The 18464-nt window shown below is 54.0% G+C and overlaps 1 protein-coding gene across 1 annotated transcript; it reads right to left on the bottom strand.

Annotated features, from left to right (window-relative positions):
• Positions 1-2977: 2977 nt before the first annotated feature.
• On the bottom strand, positions 2978-10054 carry CIBAR2 (CBY1 interacting BAR domain containing 2). The gene is made up of 6 exons (XM_081807864.1): positions 10035-10054; positions 8840-9074; positions 7080-7148; positions 6904-7005; positions 5836-5940; positions 2978-3124 (listed from the first exon to the last, which is right to left on the bottom strand). The coding sequence occupies exons 1-6, from the start codon at positions 10052-10054 to the stop codon at positions 2978-2980; spliced, it is 678 nt and encodes a 225-aa protein (XP_081663990.1).
• Positions 10055-18464: the final 8410 nt, after the last annotated feature.

The following is an 18464-nucleotide window of genomic DNA, read 5'->3' as shown; positions in this document are numbered from 1 at the left end:
ACCTATGGTGTACCAGGCACCATGCTAAGCCTGTGGATCCCCAGAGTGACCTGTCAGGTGAGCGAGATTGCCCGTGTTGCACAGATGAGGAAACAGAGGCTCGGAGGACACGAGACTCACCCGGGGGGCTGTGCCCCCAGCCCAGAGTGCCGGGGGTCAGCCCCCATCTTTCCAGCTGGGGAGCTGTGGTCCTATTGCTGGGGTGCCTGCCCCTGTCCCCTGAGGTCCTCCACGGGGTCCTCCTCGGCAGAGTGCTCCGTGCTCTCCTCCTCCTCCTCATCTCTCCTCTGGCTCCGTATGGTGGTCTGAGTCCTCTGAATGGTTAACGGTCATCAGCACAGCATCAGTAATATTAAAGGCAGCGACAAGTAGCGAGCACTTTCTAAGAGCTTCCTATAGATTTGTTCACCTGGTACTCACCACAACCCTATGAAGGGGGCCCTGTTATTAGCCCTACTTTGCAGGGAAGGAATCTGAGGCACAGAAAAGTTAAGGTACTTTCCTGAGGTCACACAGCTTGGGAGGAGTGGGTTTGGACCCAGGTGGTCTAGCTGGGGGCCGTACTTGCTTCACTGCCTTTAGAGAGAATTATTCAGGAAGCCTGCCGCCTCCACTGTGGGGCAAGGCTCCCCCTGGCCCCCCACTCACTGAGTGACTAAACCTCCCCTGATTGGCATGAGGCTGCTTAGAGTCTTTGTCGTACTTGGTTGAGCCATCAGAGGTCTTCCTGCAGAAATAGAAATGTGTTTTGCGGAGCTTGTAGGAGAACATGGAGTATGTGTACCATCTGACTTTCTGAAAATCTGAGAAATTTGGACTTCTGAAACCCATGGGCCCAAGGGCTGGGAAACAGGAGTGACCTGTCCAGAGAGCCCTTGCTTCTCAAGTGGACACACTTCAGGATGCCTCTAGGGGGTGCTCAGGACACACGGTGGCTGCACCTGCCTGGTGATGCGTGTTACTTGTGTTTCACTCCCGGGCGAGCCCAGGTCAGACCCTAGGGCAGGTCTACACACTCTCTAAGCAGTGCCTCCTCCTCAGGACCTCTTGCAAATCCCTGTCCTCAGATGGCCTCTCCCTCGGCACAGGATTCACACTCCCACCCCCAGTGCTCACCTGGCCAGTAAGAGCCCACGGGACAGCTGGGGAAAGCATGGTATCCTTGAGCGGCCGAGCATTGTAATGTCCGTAAACCCCATGCATCTTGGCTCTAAAATCCTGCCCAGGAGAGACCAGGATGGATTACTTCCAATCAGGAAATGAAGGAAGGGGCAGGGGGAGGGGGGCGGGGGAAGGGGAAGAAGGTAATGCACGGCTGGTACTAACAGAACCCCACCTGGACTAGGTCCTGTCTGGGAGCTTCCTGTGTGTTCCTCCAGGTAATCTACAGTAGCCCGGTAAGTGGGCATCATCATCCCATGTTACAGACGGGGAAACAGGCCCAGAGAGTCTAGGGAGCATCTATAGCCACACAGAAAAATTAGAGATTGCTCTTGCCCCTAAAAGAATATTGTAGAGAGTGGGGCGCCTGGGTGGCTCAGTCAGTGAACCGTCTGCCTTCAGCTCAGGTCATGATCCCAGGGTCCTGGGATCGAGCCCCGCATTGGGCTCCCTGCTCAGCTGGGAGTCTCCTTCTTCCTCTGCCACTCTCCCCACTCATTCTCTCAATATCTCTCTCTTTCTCTCTCACTCTCTCTCAAATAAATAAAAATATAATATTAAAAAAAAAGAATATTGTAGAGATGAGTGAGCACACCAGAGCCTATTTGGTCTGCATTTAATCTCATGTGGTGGTTTTAAAGCCTACCCACAAATTCTTTGAGACTTTGCCCATCAGAAGCTGGAATATAATTCTCCTCCCCTTGAATATGTCCTTAGTGACTGACTCACTTCTAAACCATAGACTGTGGCAGAAGCAACACTAAGTTACCTCTAAGGCTAGGTCATAAAAGGTGATACATTTTCTACCTGCCTCTGTCATGGGATGCATGCTTAATTTTTTTATTTTTTAAAATTTTTTTAGAGGTTGGGGAGGGGCAGAGGGAGAGAGAGAATCTGAAGCAGGCTCCACGCCCAGTACGGAGCCAGATGCGGGGCTCAATCTCACGACCCTGAGATCATGTCCTGAGCTGAAATCAAGTCAGACACTTAACCCACTGAGGCACCCGGGCGCCCCAGGATGCTCGCTGTAGACCAGCTGTCATGCTATGAGGAAGCCCACACCAGCTGGAGAGGCCTCAGGGCTGCAGACCCCTGCGGACCCAGGCAGGTGGGCCTGTGTGGGGGTGCAGCTCCTGCAGGAAGTGACCCAGGACCCCGAGCTCAGAGGCGCCCTGTGTTTGGTCTAATACTCTGCTGTCACTCTCTTGAAACTCTTAATAATCATTGAACGAAGGGCCCACATTTTCACTTTGCACCGAACACTGCAAACCAAGAAGCCTGTCCTGTATCCAGATAACAGCCATCATCTATCAGATATGGGTGAGGGAGCCTTTAACGTGACTCCAGCCCCAGCTACCAACTGATGAAAACCCAGGAAAGACCCACATAAGAGCATCCAGCTGAGCCCACCCACCCCAGAACCACAGAAGATAATCACAGTGAGCGATAGCTGTTTGAGGGCACTGGGTTTGGCACAATGTGTTAACAGATACATCAGCTCGTGCTTGATATTCATCAGATGAGGTGGGGATGATAAGCACTTTGTCTGCATCTAAACTGTAGCAAGCATTGGCCTGGGATGCCTTTTGTCACTGTTGACTCATTTGTTTGTTTTTAAACACCTGAGTGATGCTGAACAGGTTGATATTCCAGAATGATAGACTTGGGAAAATCCCCCACCTCTAGTTTTGGTAGCCAGGGGCAGATATTTAAAAGAATTCATCAGAACGAGTCTTCAAAATTCTAACAATTGCAAAATGTTGCCAATAAAATGGCTTCTCTCAAGATACCTAAACTCAAATTGAACACCACACCATCAAGTAGAAAATGGGGCATTTGAGGGGTATACCTCCAGATCTCTCTCCAGGTCATAGCTCTCCAGGATCTGGAAGGCGCTGGAATATACCTCCACCGCTTTGGCATGGAAGACCATCTCGATGGTGACAAAGTCTGAAAAAATTTTCTATGGGGAGAGAAGCCCGGATAACATAAGCAACACTGTCACAAGGGGAGTCCTGGGGTCATTGTGAATATGGACAAATGGGGGTGGAGGGTGTTAGCTGTTCTTATGGGACAGGTCATAGACCCGTGTTACTTTTAATTTATTTTGTTTAAACAGACAATACATTCCCATTCAAAAGCTGCCTTGCACGGGAATTGTTCTGGAAACGCAGAGGGCTTTCTGAGGGACGTCCTTTGCTCTGCTCTGTCACCTGGGTTCATCTGCACAGCCTTTGCTTCTCTCACTCTGAGGACAGGTGTTTGCAGGGGGATGGCTACAAAACCGCCGGCCTCTGTCCCCCGTGGGCCATGAGTGGATCTCACAACCTGACGAGCCAGTTCGTCAAAACGTAGTATTGGCTTCTCTTGATCAGATGGTTCTTCTCAGCTCAATGAGCTCTTACAGAGCTCCTCCTGCATGCCCGGCCCCAGGGAGGGCCCCCACTGCGTGCCAGGCCTTCGCAGAGGCTCCCACTTTGCTTTGGGCCCCGGCAGGACACAGGCTTGGTGCTGGGGCGGGGGGAGCTTGCAGTTTGGAAACACCCCAGTGCACACAAACATTGGAAGTCCCTGGTGGAGGGGCGGGCTCAGAGGAAGTCCCCAAGCCAGAGTAGGAGAGGAGAGGGGAGAGGGGCCAAGACGGATGGCAACACCTGCCTCCTGGCTCCTCCCTGGCCACCCCTGGGAGGCTGGCCTCGTGGTCACCTCTGCAGATCAAGAGGCAGGGCCCAGGCCTTCTCCTGCCACTCACTGGCATATAGCCTGAGGAAATGACCAATCCTCTCTGAGCCCCAGCGTCTTCATCTGTACAGTGGGGACAAGGGTGGCCCGAGTTTACAAAGCCCTACAAGAATCTCTTAGCACAGCAGTTCTGTCTGGGCTCCCCACATCAGCCCCAGCCCTACCTGGGAGTTTGTCAGAAATGCACATTCTCCAACCCCACCCAGCCCCATGGAATGGGACTCCCGGGTGAACCCATCGCTGGGGGATCTGTGTTTTAAGCAGCCCTCCAGGAGATTCCTGCTGCACGCTCAGCTCTGCGAACCCCCGTATGAAAGCATCACTTACATGCTTTCACAGAAGCCAGAGAGCTCTTTTGTAAATATGATCACTTTATTAGACATGGGACCTAGACCCGATACGGTGATAAACATTACCTCCAGTTCTGAGTTTCTGCTCTTTCAGAACTGGGAGGGCTCTCTCAGGGATGGCTTGGATAAGTGCCTCTTACAAACTTAATCCCCAAAGTTTAAAGGATGCCTATTTTAAACTGCATTTGTCTGTTGGTCCCTAACTGTGGAAGCCAAGAATCTCATCCCCAACTCTTGCTGGCACTCCACAGAACCCTGCTTTCAGGCCTTCATAAACATCAGGTCCTTAATAATGGCCTGCTGGTAGTTTTAGGTCCTGCCTGCAACACAGATGCTTGAGCTCTCCTCACCACGGGTTCTCTCCTTGTGCATTCAGTTCCCAGATATTGCCTGAGTACTGCAAAGTGCCAGGCCCTGGACCCAGTGCAGGGACCCAGCGGGGACACGGCAGGCAGGTGCCATGTCGTGCCCCGTGTGTTCATGCCCCGTGGCATGGACATGCAGTGTGGGGGGCAGGCATGGAACAGCAAGGTGCCCCCCCAACACTCTTCACTCCGTAATGATTTGCATGCGTCATGGGTCTTCCCCAAGGTGTCAACTCCATGAGGACAGGGGCCTTGCTCTTCTGGCTGTGATGTCCCAGCTCCAGGCACAGCGCCTGGCACATCGTAGGTGTGTGTTCTACATTTGTTGGATTAATGGGTGAATTAAAGATACAATTAACTCATCCCCTTGGGATAACTGCGCCAAGAGGGAGCAGAGTAGTGAATTAACATCAGGGCTGGACTGAACTGGGGGTCCGGGTGAGTTTCCCTGAAGATGAGAAGGTGTTAACTTGATGCAGAGTGAGGGCAAAGCCTTCTTGGCAGAGGGCACAGCCTGTGCAAAGGGACTGAGGTGTGTCTCGGGGTTCGGTGCACCTGAGCTTGATTGATGCGTTCAAGATAAGGCTGGGCTGGGGCTTCCAGAGGCTTGGGGAGGATTTCTACCTTTATCCTTAGAGTAAGAGAAGTCATGGGAGAGCATTTAACCCAGGAGTGACGAATTGCAGCCGCCTTTTGTGAGATCCTGGGGCTGCAACTGAGGGTGGGGGGCGGGTGTCGAGAGTGGGTGCAGGGATCTCTGTGACCAGCTGGGGCTCTGGGCCCAGGATTCTGGGTTGCGCCGCAGGGGGCGGGGGTGTGGAGGGAGGCATCACCTGTCCCCCCCGGCTGACCTAAACATGGCTGGCTCAGTGAAGGGCAAGGAAAGGAGGAGGAGGTCAGAACAAATGCTGTGGGTCCTTGTGTGGAAAGCGGGGGACTTGGTGGGGGACAAAATCTGCCAAATTCTCCCAGTGGGGAGCTGGGCCTGGGCGCTCAGAGGCAGGGCCTTCCCCCTGCAGCCGGGATTAGGCCAAGATGAACTGTCCTGGGAGCCCAGGACACACCTGCTCACGTACACACGTATGTGCTCACACATACGCCATGCACACATGTGCGTGCACGCTCACACACATACACAGATGCACACACACGCACATGTATGAAAACACTCGTACGTGAGGCCAGAGTACTTCTAACACAGGGCCGACCCCGCCTACCTGTAGGTCCTTCAGCTTCTGCTTCTGGAAGGTGTCGATCATCTCCTCCAGCTGGTGGGTGGTGCGGCTGGCATCCGCTGAGGCCCTCTGCACACTGGTCTCTGCCTGGCTCCAGGGGTAGAAGTGTCATGGGGTGGTTCTGGCCTTTAGACACTATTCTGGGTCACTTTCCGTTCTTCTTTTGGGTCCGATCTCCTGCCTCATGGACATCTCTTGCCAATTTGGTCATCGAAGGAAAGACCAAATAGGACCATGGTGAAAGGGCCAGGCACTGCTTGGATGGACCTACTTCCTGGCTGTGTGACCCTGGGCAAGTCACTAAACCTCTCTGAGCCTCAGTTCCTTTTCCCTGTAAGCGGGAGCAGTAATAACACCTGCTTTGCAGGGTTGTCGTAGGAATTAAACAGTGGGCACCTGCTGAGCTATTATAACAGGTGCTCCACTTTCAATAATAATTAATTCCTGCATGTGGAACGTTTTTAGGTAATTAAGTAATTCATCTGACCCGACCCCTCACCAGGCACACGAAGAACCTGGATTTTAGAGTCAGACACCCTCAGAGTGGAGTTCCAGGTTCGCCCCTGGCCTCCCTTTTGTGACCTTGGGCAGCTCCCCTTTCTTGGTCTTGGTTTCCCCATCTAGACAATGGGCATGAGGCTAGAGGTGCCCACATCCAGTGAGCATTCAGTAAGTAGTCCTGATAAGGAGGTAGGGGCATGAAGGGGGGTGACTTGCTGGCTTACTGATCAGTGTGAACGAGGGGACAGAACCCAGGTCTCCAGAGCCCCCAGCCCACTGCTTGCCCTGCACCTTGACCTGCATCCTGAGCGCCAGGCTCTGCACATACCTGCCCAGGTAAAAGCTCACCTAGCTGTTTTGTGAGGTCATTCGTCACCTGCATGAGATTCTGCCTTCCCGCACAGCCCTAGGGCACTCACCTGGGACTGAGAAAGGTGCTGTTAAGGAGCCAGGTTAACCAGCAGCCCTGACCCAGAGGACCGCTGTTCTCACAGTGGTCATGGCCACCCTGGCCCAGCAGCCTCAGGCCCGACCTCCGGGGAAGGATACGATCATTTGCCTGTCCAAAGGGGACTTCTGCCTCAGTTTCTCCAGCTTTTCCAGTTGTTTGATCTCGTTCTTCTGGACTTGTTTGAATTTCTTGATCTCGGCCTAGAGGACAGAGGAGGGCTGTTTCCTGGATGTCTGGGTGGGCCAGACCCCATCGGGCAGTGCCCCCTACTCACCCGTGTCTGCTTGATGTGCGCCCCGTACAGTTTCAGGGGGCTGACGACCTTGGTCTCCAGCCTCTCGACCTGGGGGAGCATGGACACACAGAGAGTCAGAGCAGACAGGACCAGGGAGGTGCGTGGAGCCTGTGGGGCCTCCGGCCTGCATTTAGAGAGTGCCACGTGCTGCATGACAGGAGCCCATGGGGCGCTGCGGAAGCACAAGACACCCTCCCTCGCCCCTTAGAGGGTTGTGAGCCCCGGACTCCGCTCAGGGCTCTGCTTCCCAAAGGCTGGGGTGATACATTTCATCTCACGAGGCTTGTTACCTCTCCCATCAAATGGGTATAACTACTGTGCCCACTGAGGGTGTCATGACAGTTCACTGGGAGTCACTGCAATTCCAGTTCCCCAGACTGCCTTACGACCTCGCTGCAGGGACTAGATAGACTCACTTGGAACACAATACAGCCTGGGATTCAGAGCTGCCTGAGCTGAGCGCGCTGTGCAGCCCCCCCCGCCCCCCCCGAGGGGACAGCAGGATCTGTGAGGGGGGATTCCTCACACCCCTGAGTTGGTCCCTAACTGAGCCAGACATAGGAGCCCTCCCATACCTTTCCCCTGGGCCCCTTAAGACCCTGATTGCTGGCCACCACCCCCAGGGGATCTGAATCAGCACGTCCTCAGCGTGACCCAAGATTCTGCATTTCTAACAAGTTCGCAGGTGAGGCTAATGCCTTGAGGACCAGTGCCAGGGGGATCCCCTGAAATCTTGGCTTGCCAGATGGGCCAGGGGATCTGGAATCCCCACCAAGCCCCTTCCTTCTCCTTGTCAAGGCTTATGACCCTGCTGGGGTAAACACAAATCTTAATAACAATTTTCCCAGGAGTCAAAAGGAAAAGAGACTTTTCCCCTTGCTTTCCTTACAGCATTTTCTTTTAGAAAACCTGCAGTTGTAAATCCCTTTCTCTGTGCCTTTGGGGCTTATGTAAATCTTTTTAAAAGCTAAATAAGATTCTTGATGGTTTACAAGCCAGGCATGGCAGGTATCTCTTTGAAACACAAACATGGAGGGCGGCAGGGGAGTTTGCTCTGGGGCCTGGCTCCAAGCTCTGACGACCTGCTGGTCCCAGAGATAGGAGAAGTTTTACTTTTCCTTGGGAGAGAGGCGATTCGCTGACACAGGCGGCCGCCCTGCCGACAGGTGGACTTCGGAAGTCCCGTGGGACCAACGGTGCCATCTGGTCGCCTGTCCTGAGACAGTGCGCGAGGGGTGGTTTCTGCACGACTGTGTCGGGGAGTGAGGTTTCTGAATGCAGACACCTATGTATCGCCCGCAATGTGTCTCATTTAGTGCTTATTCAAAAGAAAAGCTGGTTGGATCTTGTCTGCCGTCACACAGAGGGCTTTCCTGGGCTGGCAGGTGTGTATTTTTAGTCATCTCCCTAATACCCCACTGCCTCCTCGCCCTCCCCCGCCAGGATTTCTGGGGGTCCTGGGCCCCGGAATGTGCCTCCTGCCTGGGACTCGCAGAGCCCACAGCTGCAGCCCTCAGGCCTGGCTTCCTGGGCCCCCTGCCTTGTCCGGCCTGTGTCCAACACCGCAGAGCCTCCAGGCTCTCAGTCGCATAAAGGGCGGCGCGACCCCAGGGAGGGAGTGGTGTGAGTGTCCACCCTTCAGGGACGCCTTTGAAAGAGGTGTTTGTTAGGTGTGGCCCCCGCAGGGCGGCTCCCACCCTCAGACCCCCACCCTCGTCCTCCTGGGCGACCCCGCCTACCTCGGCCTGCCGGTAATCCTGCACCTTGGCCAGGTCCTCGGCAAAGCTCCTCACGGTGGCCCGCAGCTCTGGGTTCTCGGTGTTGGCGAAGTCGGTGAGCTGCTTGACAAGCTGGTCAGCCTTGTCCCGCAGCCGAGCCATCCTGCGGGTGTAGGCAGCCAGCAGCGAGCAGAACTGGCCAAAGTACTTCTCGGCATTGGTCACGGTGTTCTCCATCACCCTCACCTGGCTGTCCCTGGGGAGGAGGGGGCCTGAGAGGCTGTTCTGGGCCGTGACATCCAGGTAGGTCAGGACAGCGACACAGGGGTCACCTACACATCACCCACCACCTAGCTGTCGAGCACCCTGCCAGGTACCTGCTCCCCGCTCCCCCAGTAATGCTCACGGTTCTATCAAGGCAGATTTGGGAGACCAGCTGGACCTGAAGGCTGATCAAATGGCTGGAAGGAATGCAAAGGGTGCTTTGGCTTCAAAATCCAGCCTTACCCTCCCTGGGACCCTCCCTGGGGCTTTGATCTTCCTGGGGGAGTTATTCTGTCTTCCAACCATCCCTGGCTGCAATGGCCCCCTCCCTCCAAAATCCACCGATTCTGCTCCACGCCCCCCCCCAAGCTGTTGAGATTCTCTCCCTTCTCTGAACCCTGAAGGTTTTTAAAAAATTAATAAACTTTTTTGGGGGGCCAGTTTTAGGTTTACAGAAAAACTAAGGGGAAAGTACAGAGAGTTCCCATAGGCCCTCCCCTCGGGGCAAACATGGTTTCCCTGTTATTATCAACAGGGGCTGCATTTTTATAGAAGCACATGGAGTGGTTCAGAGGCACCCTGGAGTTTGCAAAGCTCAGAGGAACCAGGCGCCAAAACAAATGGGTAAGGGGCAGGCAAAGCTGTAAGACCGCATTGATAGGATCAGGGACGGTGCCACAGGGGCATGGTGTCTGGTGGGCTTGGAGGCACGAAGAGAGCTTTCCCAGGTGAGCAGATGAGGGAAAGAGGGGATGGATCCTTTGAATTTGGCCACCCCAGAGCTGTGGGCAATAATGCTGGGGAAGCAGAGGTCAGACTTTGGATGCTTCCCTGGGCTTCCCTTGACCTTGAGGTGGGGGTGAGCACCCTTTACCCATCTCTCTTGGTACATCAGGCCCCCAGACCCTGCTTCCCCTTCCCTCCCAGCCAAGGCCAGCACAGGGCCACTCACCTGTAGAGAACAATGCTCATTGTGACGGGAGGCACCAGCTGTCCTAGGCTAGGGCAATAAGGCCAGGGCCCCAGGGGTCCTGCAGGGCTGGGCGCAGCTGTGTGGGCTGGGCTCAAGGGACGCTGCCACCTGGTTGCCAGGCAACATGGCCACCCACAGCCACCCTGGGAGGAGCCCCAGCTGGTTGCCTGGCAACCTCTCCCCAGGCCAGCCTTGCCCAGCCTCGCATTGGCTGGGGGGAGGGGTCCCAGAGAGCCCGGTACCCTTCGTTTGAGGGTGGAGGTTCTGCGGAACCAGGCAGTGTGGGTTCCCTAGGACTGGACAGAGGTCAGATTTGGGGGAGCTTGCTTGGGGCTCAGCCATGAGGGGCTGCCGCTCAGCCTTCCCCAAAAGTCTGGGAGCAGCAAGCAGGGTCCTAGGATACCTGGTTACTGGGGAGGGGCTGTATGGGAAAGCACAGAGTGAACCTGGGGGGGTCCTGAAGCCTTGTAGCTGAGTGGAGGGGACGGAGCCACCAGCCCAAAGGGACTTCTTTAACATTTCAGTCATCATCTTATTTTTCCCCTCATTTATAAAAACAGTTTCTTGCTCATTGTTAGAAAAGTAAGAAAGTAAAGAGGACACAGAAAGAAAATCCAAGACCACATGATGAAACTGTACTAAGGTATAACACATTTTACTAAGTGGAAGCTGTGTATCTTTCACTGTATGTACATTTTACCTAAAGCAGCATGCAGGTCGCAACACTAAGAGATACAGCGGGAGGAGGGGCAGGTGTGGAACGAACCCACGGCAGAACGTTGGCAACCCGCTGGGCTGGGACTCCCTGGATGCGGCTGTTCATTTGGTGTGTCTGCAGGTTTTCAGAGTGGAGAGCCTTTTTTTTTTTTTTTTTTTAAAGCACAGATAAAAGCAAGGACTTTAGAATCAGCTAAACACAGGTTTAAATCCCAGACTCCAGCCCTGCTGTGGGACCTCGGGCAAGTCACCTCCCCTGTAAAATGGGACAATATCTCCTTGCCTTGTCCTCGTTGGGAGAAAGAAGTCTCTGGTGTGAGGGTAAAGGGACAGGGCAGGGCCAGACTTGCACTGCGGTTCCCTGCACATCGGCCCAGGGTGGTGACCGTTCCCCCGCGGCGGGTCCTGGGTGCCCCGTCTCCCTGTGCTGCTGCCTGCTCGCTCCCTACACTTGGCTGTGCCCTGTGTGCCCTGTGGGCCAGGGGCAGCATGTAAACATAACTCAGCGTCGTCCTGTGCGGCAGCTCCGTGTGGGGCACGCCACTTCCCCTGACCGGTGCCCTGAGGCTCTCCCCTGCAGGACGCTGGGCGGGCTGGGGCCGGAGCTCCTATGCCCCCACTTTGTGCAGCGCACTGGGTCCCATCCCCCTCACATTCTTGGCCCTCTTCACTCTTGGAGGCTGTGCTGAGTTGAAAAGTGTCTCCCCAAAATGTCCCCTAGAACCTCTGGAAGTGACCTCTTTTGGAAAGGGTTTTTTTGCAGATATAACTAGCTGAGATGAGTCATGCTGGAGTAGGATGAGGTCTAGTCCAACGACTGGTGTTCTTATAAGAAGAGAAAGCAGAGACCCAGGGAGATGGCCATCTGACACAGGGGCTAAGACTGGAGGGACGTGGCCACTGGCCAAGGATGGCCGGCAACACCAGGAGCACGAAGAGGATCTTCCCCAGGGAGAGGCACGAAGGATCTTCCCCTGAAGCCTTCAGAGGGAGCTCAGCCCTGCCCACACCTTGATTTTGGACCTCTGGCCTCCAGACTGTAGCACAAACCTCTGTCGTGTTAATGCCATTTTAGTATGGTGGCCCCAGGACACTCGCACACCCCACTCCCTTCCCACAGCACTGCTGTGTTCCCACGTGGTCAGCCTCTCTCCCCACAGGGGCTGGTGGCCTGCCTGGTTTCTCCCGGTCCTCTGACTTCTCACCTGCGCCCTATACTTTTGATGATCCCTTTGGTTGATGAATCCCCTCCTGAGCAAGCCTGGCGGAGAGTCTCGTCCATGTTGAGAGGCGCCCACATGGAGGAGGCGCCTTTGCCCTGGTTTCTGGATCTGGTCCCTGGTCCAACAAGCATCCCTGCTCTGTGTCCCTGTCCCTCCACGCTCCTTCCTGCAAGCTTCAGCAGGAGCAAGCCTCTCCTCCTGATGGAGAAATTGCTCCCCAACTGGCCCCCCCAGCCCTCCTCTCTTGTACTCTCCGCTTCGTGCAGCTTTGCAGACAAGTGGCCTTTCCTTGCTCTCGGTTCCCTTCACTCCCTCTTGCCTTTGCGGTCGTTCTTCATTGTCACTAAATCCAGTGCCCTTCCTCGGCCATGTCCCCTGCCAGCAACATCCAGGCCTGCAGCCCGCTCGATGGATTTTGGACTTGCCAGCCCCCACAGTCCCACGAGCCAGCTCCTTAGAATAAGTCCCTCCTCCCTGAGGGACTGGTTCTGTTTCTCTGGAGACACGCCGCTCTGGTAGGACCAGGAGAAGCTGCGAAGCTCTGCAGGCTTCTGCCCTCCAGGAGGGGCGTCTGTGTTGTCGGCGATGGCCACAGGAGGGCAGCAGAGACCCCCTTATGAGGACCTCCAGCGTGCGGGGCAGTGAGGCTGGGGACCTGGAAACCCAGCGCGGGGAGCACGGCCCAGAAGACACCACCTTAACGCAGAGGGCAGAAAGAGCAGCGGGGAGGGGGGAGTCGGAGAGAAAGGGCGACGTTTTAATTCACGTCTTAGAGATTTTAAGGAACTTTCCAAAAGGAAAACCACCTTCCCGCAGGGCCACATGGAGACCTCTTGCGGCCAGAGAGAGAACAGCGGGGGCATAGCGAGCACCGCGCCTGCAGGGGCCCCCCTCCCGCCGTCTCCTGCCCTCTCTCCACCCCACACCCCTTCTCAGAGCGGGCTGGTCTGAGTCCTTGAGAACAACTGAAAACACAGCTGCTGGAACCAGTGGGTGGAGAGCCCGTGGACTCTCTCTTTCCTGTAAACATTTCTGCCGAACCCCGCAAGGGATGCAGACATCCTGACCCTTTGCCCAGACCCCAGCGTGCACCTACAAGGAGCCAGGGCATTCTCCTACGAGCCCTCATGGGACTGTCACACCCAGGAAATTAACACGGACGCAATACCCCCTCTTGAAATCCCCGCGTCCCCCACCGTCCCATGCGTGTCCCTGAGAGCTGGCTTTCCTGCTGATTCGGGAGGCGTTGCAATTCCTGCCTGAGTCTACTTGGTCTCCTTAAATTGGGAACTGCTCCTCAACCTTGTTTTCTTTCAAGATACTGACTTTTCTATTTTGCAACTTTTTATTTTGAAATCGTTTCAGTTGTACACAAATCATGCAAGAACGCTTTCACCCAAATTCCCCAATTGGGAACATTTTACTGAGTTTGTCTTACCATTCTCACTCTCTTTCTGTGTATGTATGTTATTCTCTGATCCACTTGAGAGCAAGCTGCAGACCCAATACCCCTTTACCCAGACACTTCACGGGTGCTTCCTAAGAGAAGGGCAGGTCTTTTAGGCAGCCACAGTACAAATGGTGAAATCAGGAAACTAACACATATTATTTTATTCTATTATCTCATCTACCGACTTTGTTCAGAATTCATACTTGTCCTAATAATGTCATTTTAGTCAATAAGCAAACATAATTTTCTCCTGTTCCAGGATCTGACCCAGGCTCACCTGCTGTCTTTAGCTGGCCTGATTCTGACATTTTTGTGGACTCTGGGCCAGTTGTTTTGGAGAACGTTGCTCCATTTGGGGTCATTGATGTTTCCTGGAAGATTGGGTTGCACACTTGGGAGGAGGGCTCAGAGCTGGTCTCAGGACAGGCCAGGACTCCTCACTGAGGCTCCGTGAAGTAGGAATAGTAATCATCCGCCCTCATCAGGTCACTTTGGGGAGATGTTGGGAAGGACCCTCAGTGTCTGGCCATAGTAACCCAGGGCAGGATGGAAGTGCCAGATCCAGATGGGCAGAGGGCTTGCCAGAGCCTGCAGGGGCCCCGTCGCCACATGTAGTCTGACCTAACTGGGCTCAGGGAGCTCTTCCCTCCCAGATCCAAGCCTCAGACGTTGTCAGTGCAGCCAAAGATCAAATTAGTTGTTTTTTTTCCAGCAGCCACATTACACTGTACTGACATTTCTCAGACTGCAAAACCAGCCGGCTAATGCATGGACTCAGATGGGGGCTCAGTTCGGGGCTGCTGCAGACCCCACACTTGGCAGCGTGTTTGTGACCCTGCCAGGGCCCAGCATTTCTTCCGATTCTGAGTCTGGTTTGGGGGATGTGTGCAGAGATCTTGGGGGTCATGCTAAGAGGCCCCAGGGGGAATGGGGTGGGGTGGAGCCCCCCAGCTGGGTCCTGGTTGGTGGTCCAGACCCCTGGGAAATGGCTCCATCCCAAATGGGGATGCACTGGGGGAGCATCAGGCCAGCCCAGGAGGGGTATGGCTGGGAGGCGTGTTGGAGAAGCGGGTGGTAGAGTATGCTTCCCCAGGCGCTGGGCCCTGAATTGGCGAAGAGCAATAAAGAACAGAGCAGAGTGTCTCAGTTCCACGTGATGGGCAGCCCCTGGAAGGGGCAGGGGTGGGGTTCTCATCCTGCCTACCCTTTACACCCCCAGACTCTGCCTCCTGCTCTGACTCCTGACCTCCAGGACATGAGATAATAAATGTGTTGTGTTAAGCCACTAAGTTTGTGGTCATTTGCTACAATAGCCACAGGAAACTCCCTCTAAATTCCAAGCCTGGCCGTTTATCCCTTCTCTGGGGCTGGCCACAGAGCACACAGAAGTAATACAAACCCTGAAGGACCAGAGAACTGGTGGGGCGCCTGTCCAGGGGGCGCTGATTGTGAAGCCCCCACTGCCCTCATGGGCTTTAACATGCTCCCCACTCCTGGACGTGGGCCCTAAGCTCCAGACTGGACCCCTGGCACTTTGCTCCTGTTCTTCCCATTGCTTGAGCCCTGGTTCTCAGCCCACAGACCCGCAGGCAGGAGGACTGTGGAGCCAGAGTGTCCAAGTCCAAATACAGCCCTGCTGAGTGCCTTGGGGAGGTACTTACTCTCTCTGAGGCTCAGTTCCCTCACCAGTATAATAAGGATGGAATGCATCTGTTCTACTGGGTTCCCAGGGCGTCATGTGAAATAATATCCATGAAGCTCTTTGTCACCGTGCCTGATGATGTCACTTGCTCTTCTTATTCCATCTTTAAGGCCATGTTCAAATGCCTCCCGCTCCCGGGCTTTTCCCTCTGACCACAGACAGCCCTTTGCATCCCATGTACCAGGATACGGGGTTTAGTCACCTGTAATGACAATACAGTTGCTAAAATTTAGGGGGCTCTTACCCTGGGCCAGGCACTAGGCTAAATGTTTAACACATACACACTGATACATGTCACAATTACTATTATGCATATTTTTTTTAAAGATTTATTTATTTATTTGAGAGAGTGAGAATGAGAGAGAGAGAGTACATGAGAGCGGGGAGGGTTAGAGGGAGAAGCAGGCTCCTCGCCAAGCAGGGAGCCCAATGCGGGACTCGATCCAGGGACTCCAGGATCATGACCTGAGCCGAAGGCAGTTGCTTAACCAACTGAGCCACCCAGGCGCCCTACTATTATGCATATTAATTATCAGTCTCATCTCAGAGTGTGCCCCAGCCTCTCACACGTACTAGGTCCCTTCAGCCCCTCTGCACCTGATTGCAACTCCACCCCTCAACCAAAAAATGGTACATCATTTAGAAAGAGTACTGGCCACAAGTAAAAGGAAACCCCAAATAATCATGGCTTTAAGAACATGGACATTTATTTCTCACTTGTGTGATGTCATGATGTCAGAGTCCAGATTTCTCCTATTTTATTCTTCTATTGGCTTCTATTCTTAGAGTTGCCTCATAGTCCAAAATGGCTGCTGGAACTCCAGCCATCACATCCACCATCTAGTCAGTAAGAAGACCATGTCCCTTTCTTTACTTAAGTTGTACACATCACTTTGTGCTCATATTCCATTGGCCAGAACCAAGTCACACAGCCACATGTAGCTGCAAAGGAGGCTAGGGAATGTAGTCTAGGATGCAGGGTCCCAATTTTGGCAGGGCCCCCATCTACCAGCTCCCCATGGACTCAGTGGGCACTCCCATCCACAAAAGCCCAGGCTCAGGAACCTTGATGTAGACTCCCTCGGTCTTTCCCGATGGGGACCCAATGTCAGGGATCTGGGGAACTTGGCAAACACCCTGTACTCTCTAGAACTCAGAGCTCATGTGCTGACCAAACACCAGTGACAGGCCTGATGTCCTGTCTCTCCAGGGCAGTGGGTTCCCTGGGCTCAAGATCATATTTGTGGCGTGCCTCACTCCCTGTCTGTAGTCTTGACCAAACAATTAGAAAGGACTCTCGGATTTCTTCAAATGAGCAGAAGAAAAGAAAGAAAACCCAAAATATGTTTCCCTTGGAAAACCCAGGGATGATTTCAAAACCTGATGATGCACAAGTCGGGAAGGGGTTGGAGTCGCTGCTATCTGGGTCCACCAGATAGAAAAGTCCAGAGTGCTATGGGGGAAGGGCCCTGGAGCAGAGGGCTCAGGAGTCGTCAAGTCTTGTCTCGGGGAGACTGCGCTGTGTGACCTGGGGCAGGTCGTTTTCCCTCTCTGAATCTCATGTTCTGATCTGTATGAGGGCGGGACCATGTGTCCTCCCATCTCTGCCACCCTGGAGATCTGTCCCACACCCCACAGCCCCCCACATAGCCTTCCGATGAACAGAAAGCCCTCAGCTCCTAGCTCAGCGCCATCCCTGGAACCCCTGGCTCTTGGGAGCCGGGCCCCAGTTCCTCTCCTTCCTTCTTCTGCTGGACTTCTGGATGCATGGATGTTTCTGTAGAATGGGGCAGACTTATCCCTCCTAGGCAAAGGGAAGACAATATAGGAGCAATTAAGCAGCTCCCTGCTCGGGAAGAGAGACAGGGAAGGGTGATCCAGAGCATAAAACCCTGAGACACATCTTACTCATGTTTTTTACCAAGCATTTTCCCCTAATTATAGAAGATCCAGAAACATAGGTAGAGAGAAAAGCCCATAATCCCCCATCCAGAGGTGTCCATTAGTAACCTGTGGAAACATTTCTTTACTATCTTTGGTAAATAACCTACAATCTCCTACTCTCTGCATGTCACAGGCATTCCTGGGCTGTTCTGTACAAACTCTGTGTTGGTGTGATTTTTGTTATTTTCCACCTTTTTATTAAGAAAGATTTTGAGTATATAGGACAATGGGTAACAGTAGGACGCTGCAATTTGTCTACCCATCATCGAGGTTTGGGAGAGGTCAGATTTCTAACAGTGCAAAAACTAGCCCAGCAGCCTTGCTGGGCACTCAGGGCACCTCTAGGGTGGAGGAGGGTCTCCAGGAGCCTGTGGCCCATCAGTTTGGGACCCTTTCCTCAGTGGGAGGGAATCGCCAGGGCGTCCCCCTCCCCCTCACCAGTGGGAATCCAGTGCCAAGCGCTCCCACGCTTTCCTCAGCCACATCTCCATGACAGCTGCTGGCTGTGGGTAGGATGCCACCGCTGGGGGGGGGGGCACCCATGGGCCTCAGTGGCCGGCCACATGCCAAAGCGGGCCTGGTTGGCGTTTCCACAGTCCAAAGCAAGCAAATGGGGAAAACATGGAAAATGCAACAATGTACTCACAAAATGGGGCTGATCCCAGTTTTTAAAAAAAATTCCCAAACTGCTGATTTCCTTTACTTTGGGGGGGTCACGTGTCTCCTGTTCAGTGCAAAATGGTAGTGGCTGAAAGTGGTATTTTGAAAAACGTCCTCCTTTGGCAGAACACAAAGTTGGCTACCCTCTGTTGGTCCCCAAAACTGAGGAGAAGAATCACTAACTTACGGCATTTAAAGGCTGGGGACTGCCATCTGGTGTATCTCGTTGGTCTCTCTCTGACCACCCAGCCTGTCCCAGGGTCCACTGGCCCCAGGCCTCTGCGAGCTGGGGGCGGGCAGGACCACCTGGGACACAGGTGAGCCTCGGAGGTCTTTGAGGGGGAGGGGAAAACCCCACTCGGTGCTGGGGATCCGGCTGCATGGGACGGGCGATGTGGCACATTGATGCCCGTTCTCCAAATGAGGAAACTGAGTCAGGACTGGCCTGTTCTGTGCCTAAGACTGGAGCCGGCACCGAAACCCGAGTCTCCCCTCCCCACCATGTCCTCATTCCACCAGTCAGGAAAATACAAAAATAATAATATGGGGGGGAACCCATGCAGACTCGACAGCTCGCTATTTGGCCACGTCAGAATATTTGTTAAAAGCTCCCCCAAATGGATCTGAAAGGGTACATGCACCCCGATGTTTATAGCAGCAATGTCCACAATAGCCAAACTGTGGAAAGAGCCAAGATGTCCATCGACAGATGA

The sequence above is a fragment of the Leptonychotes weddellii genome, chromosome 16, assembly GCF_054177405.1.
Source record: "Leptonychotes weddellii isolate Sample4059 chromosome 16, ASM5417740v2, whole genome shotgun sequence".
Classification (NCBI taxonomy): domain Eukaryota; kingdom Metazoa; phylum Chordata; class Mammalia; order Carnivora; family Phocidae; genus Leptonychotes; species Leptonychotes weddellii.
Note: the sequence above shows the minus strand (reverse complement) of the source record. Positions and strands in the feature narration are given on the sequence as shown.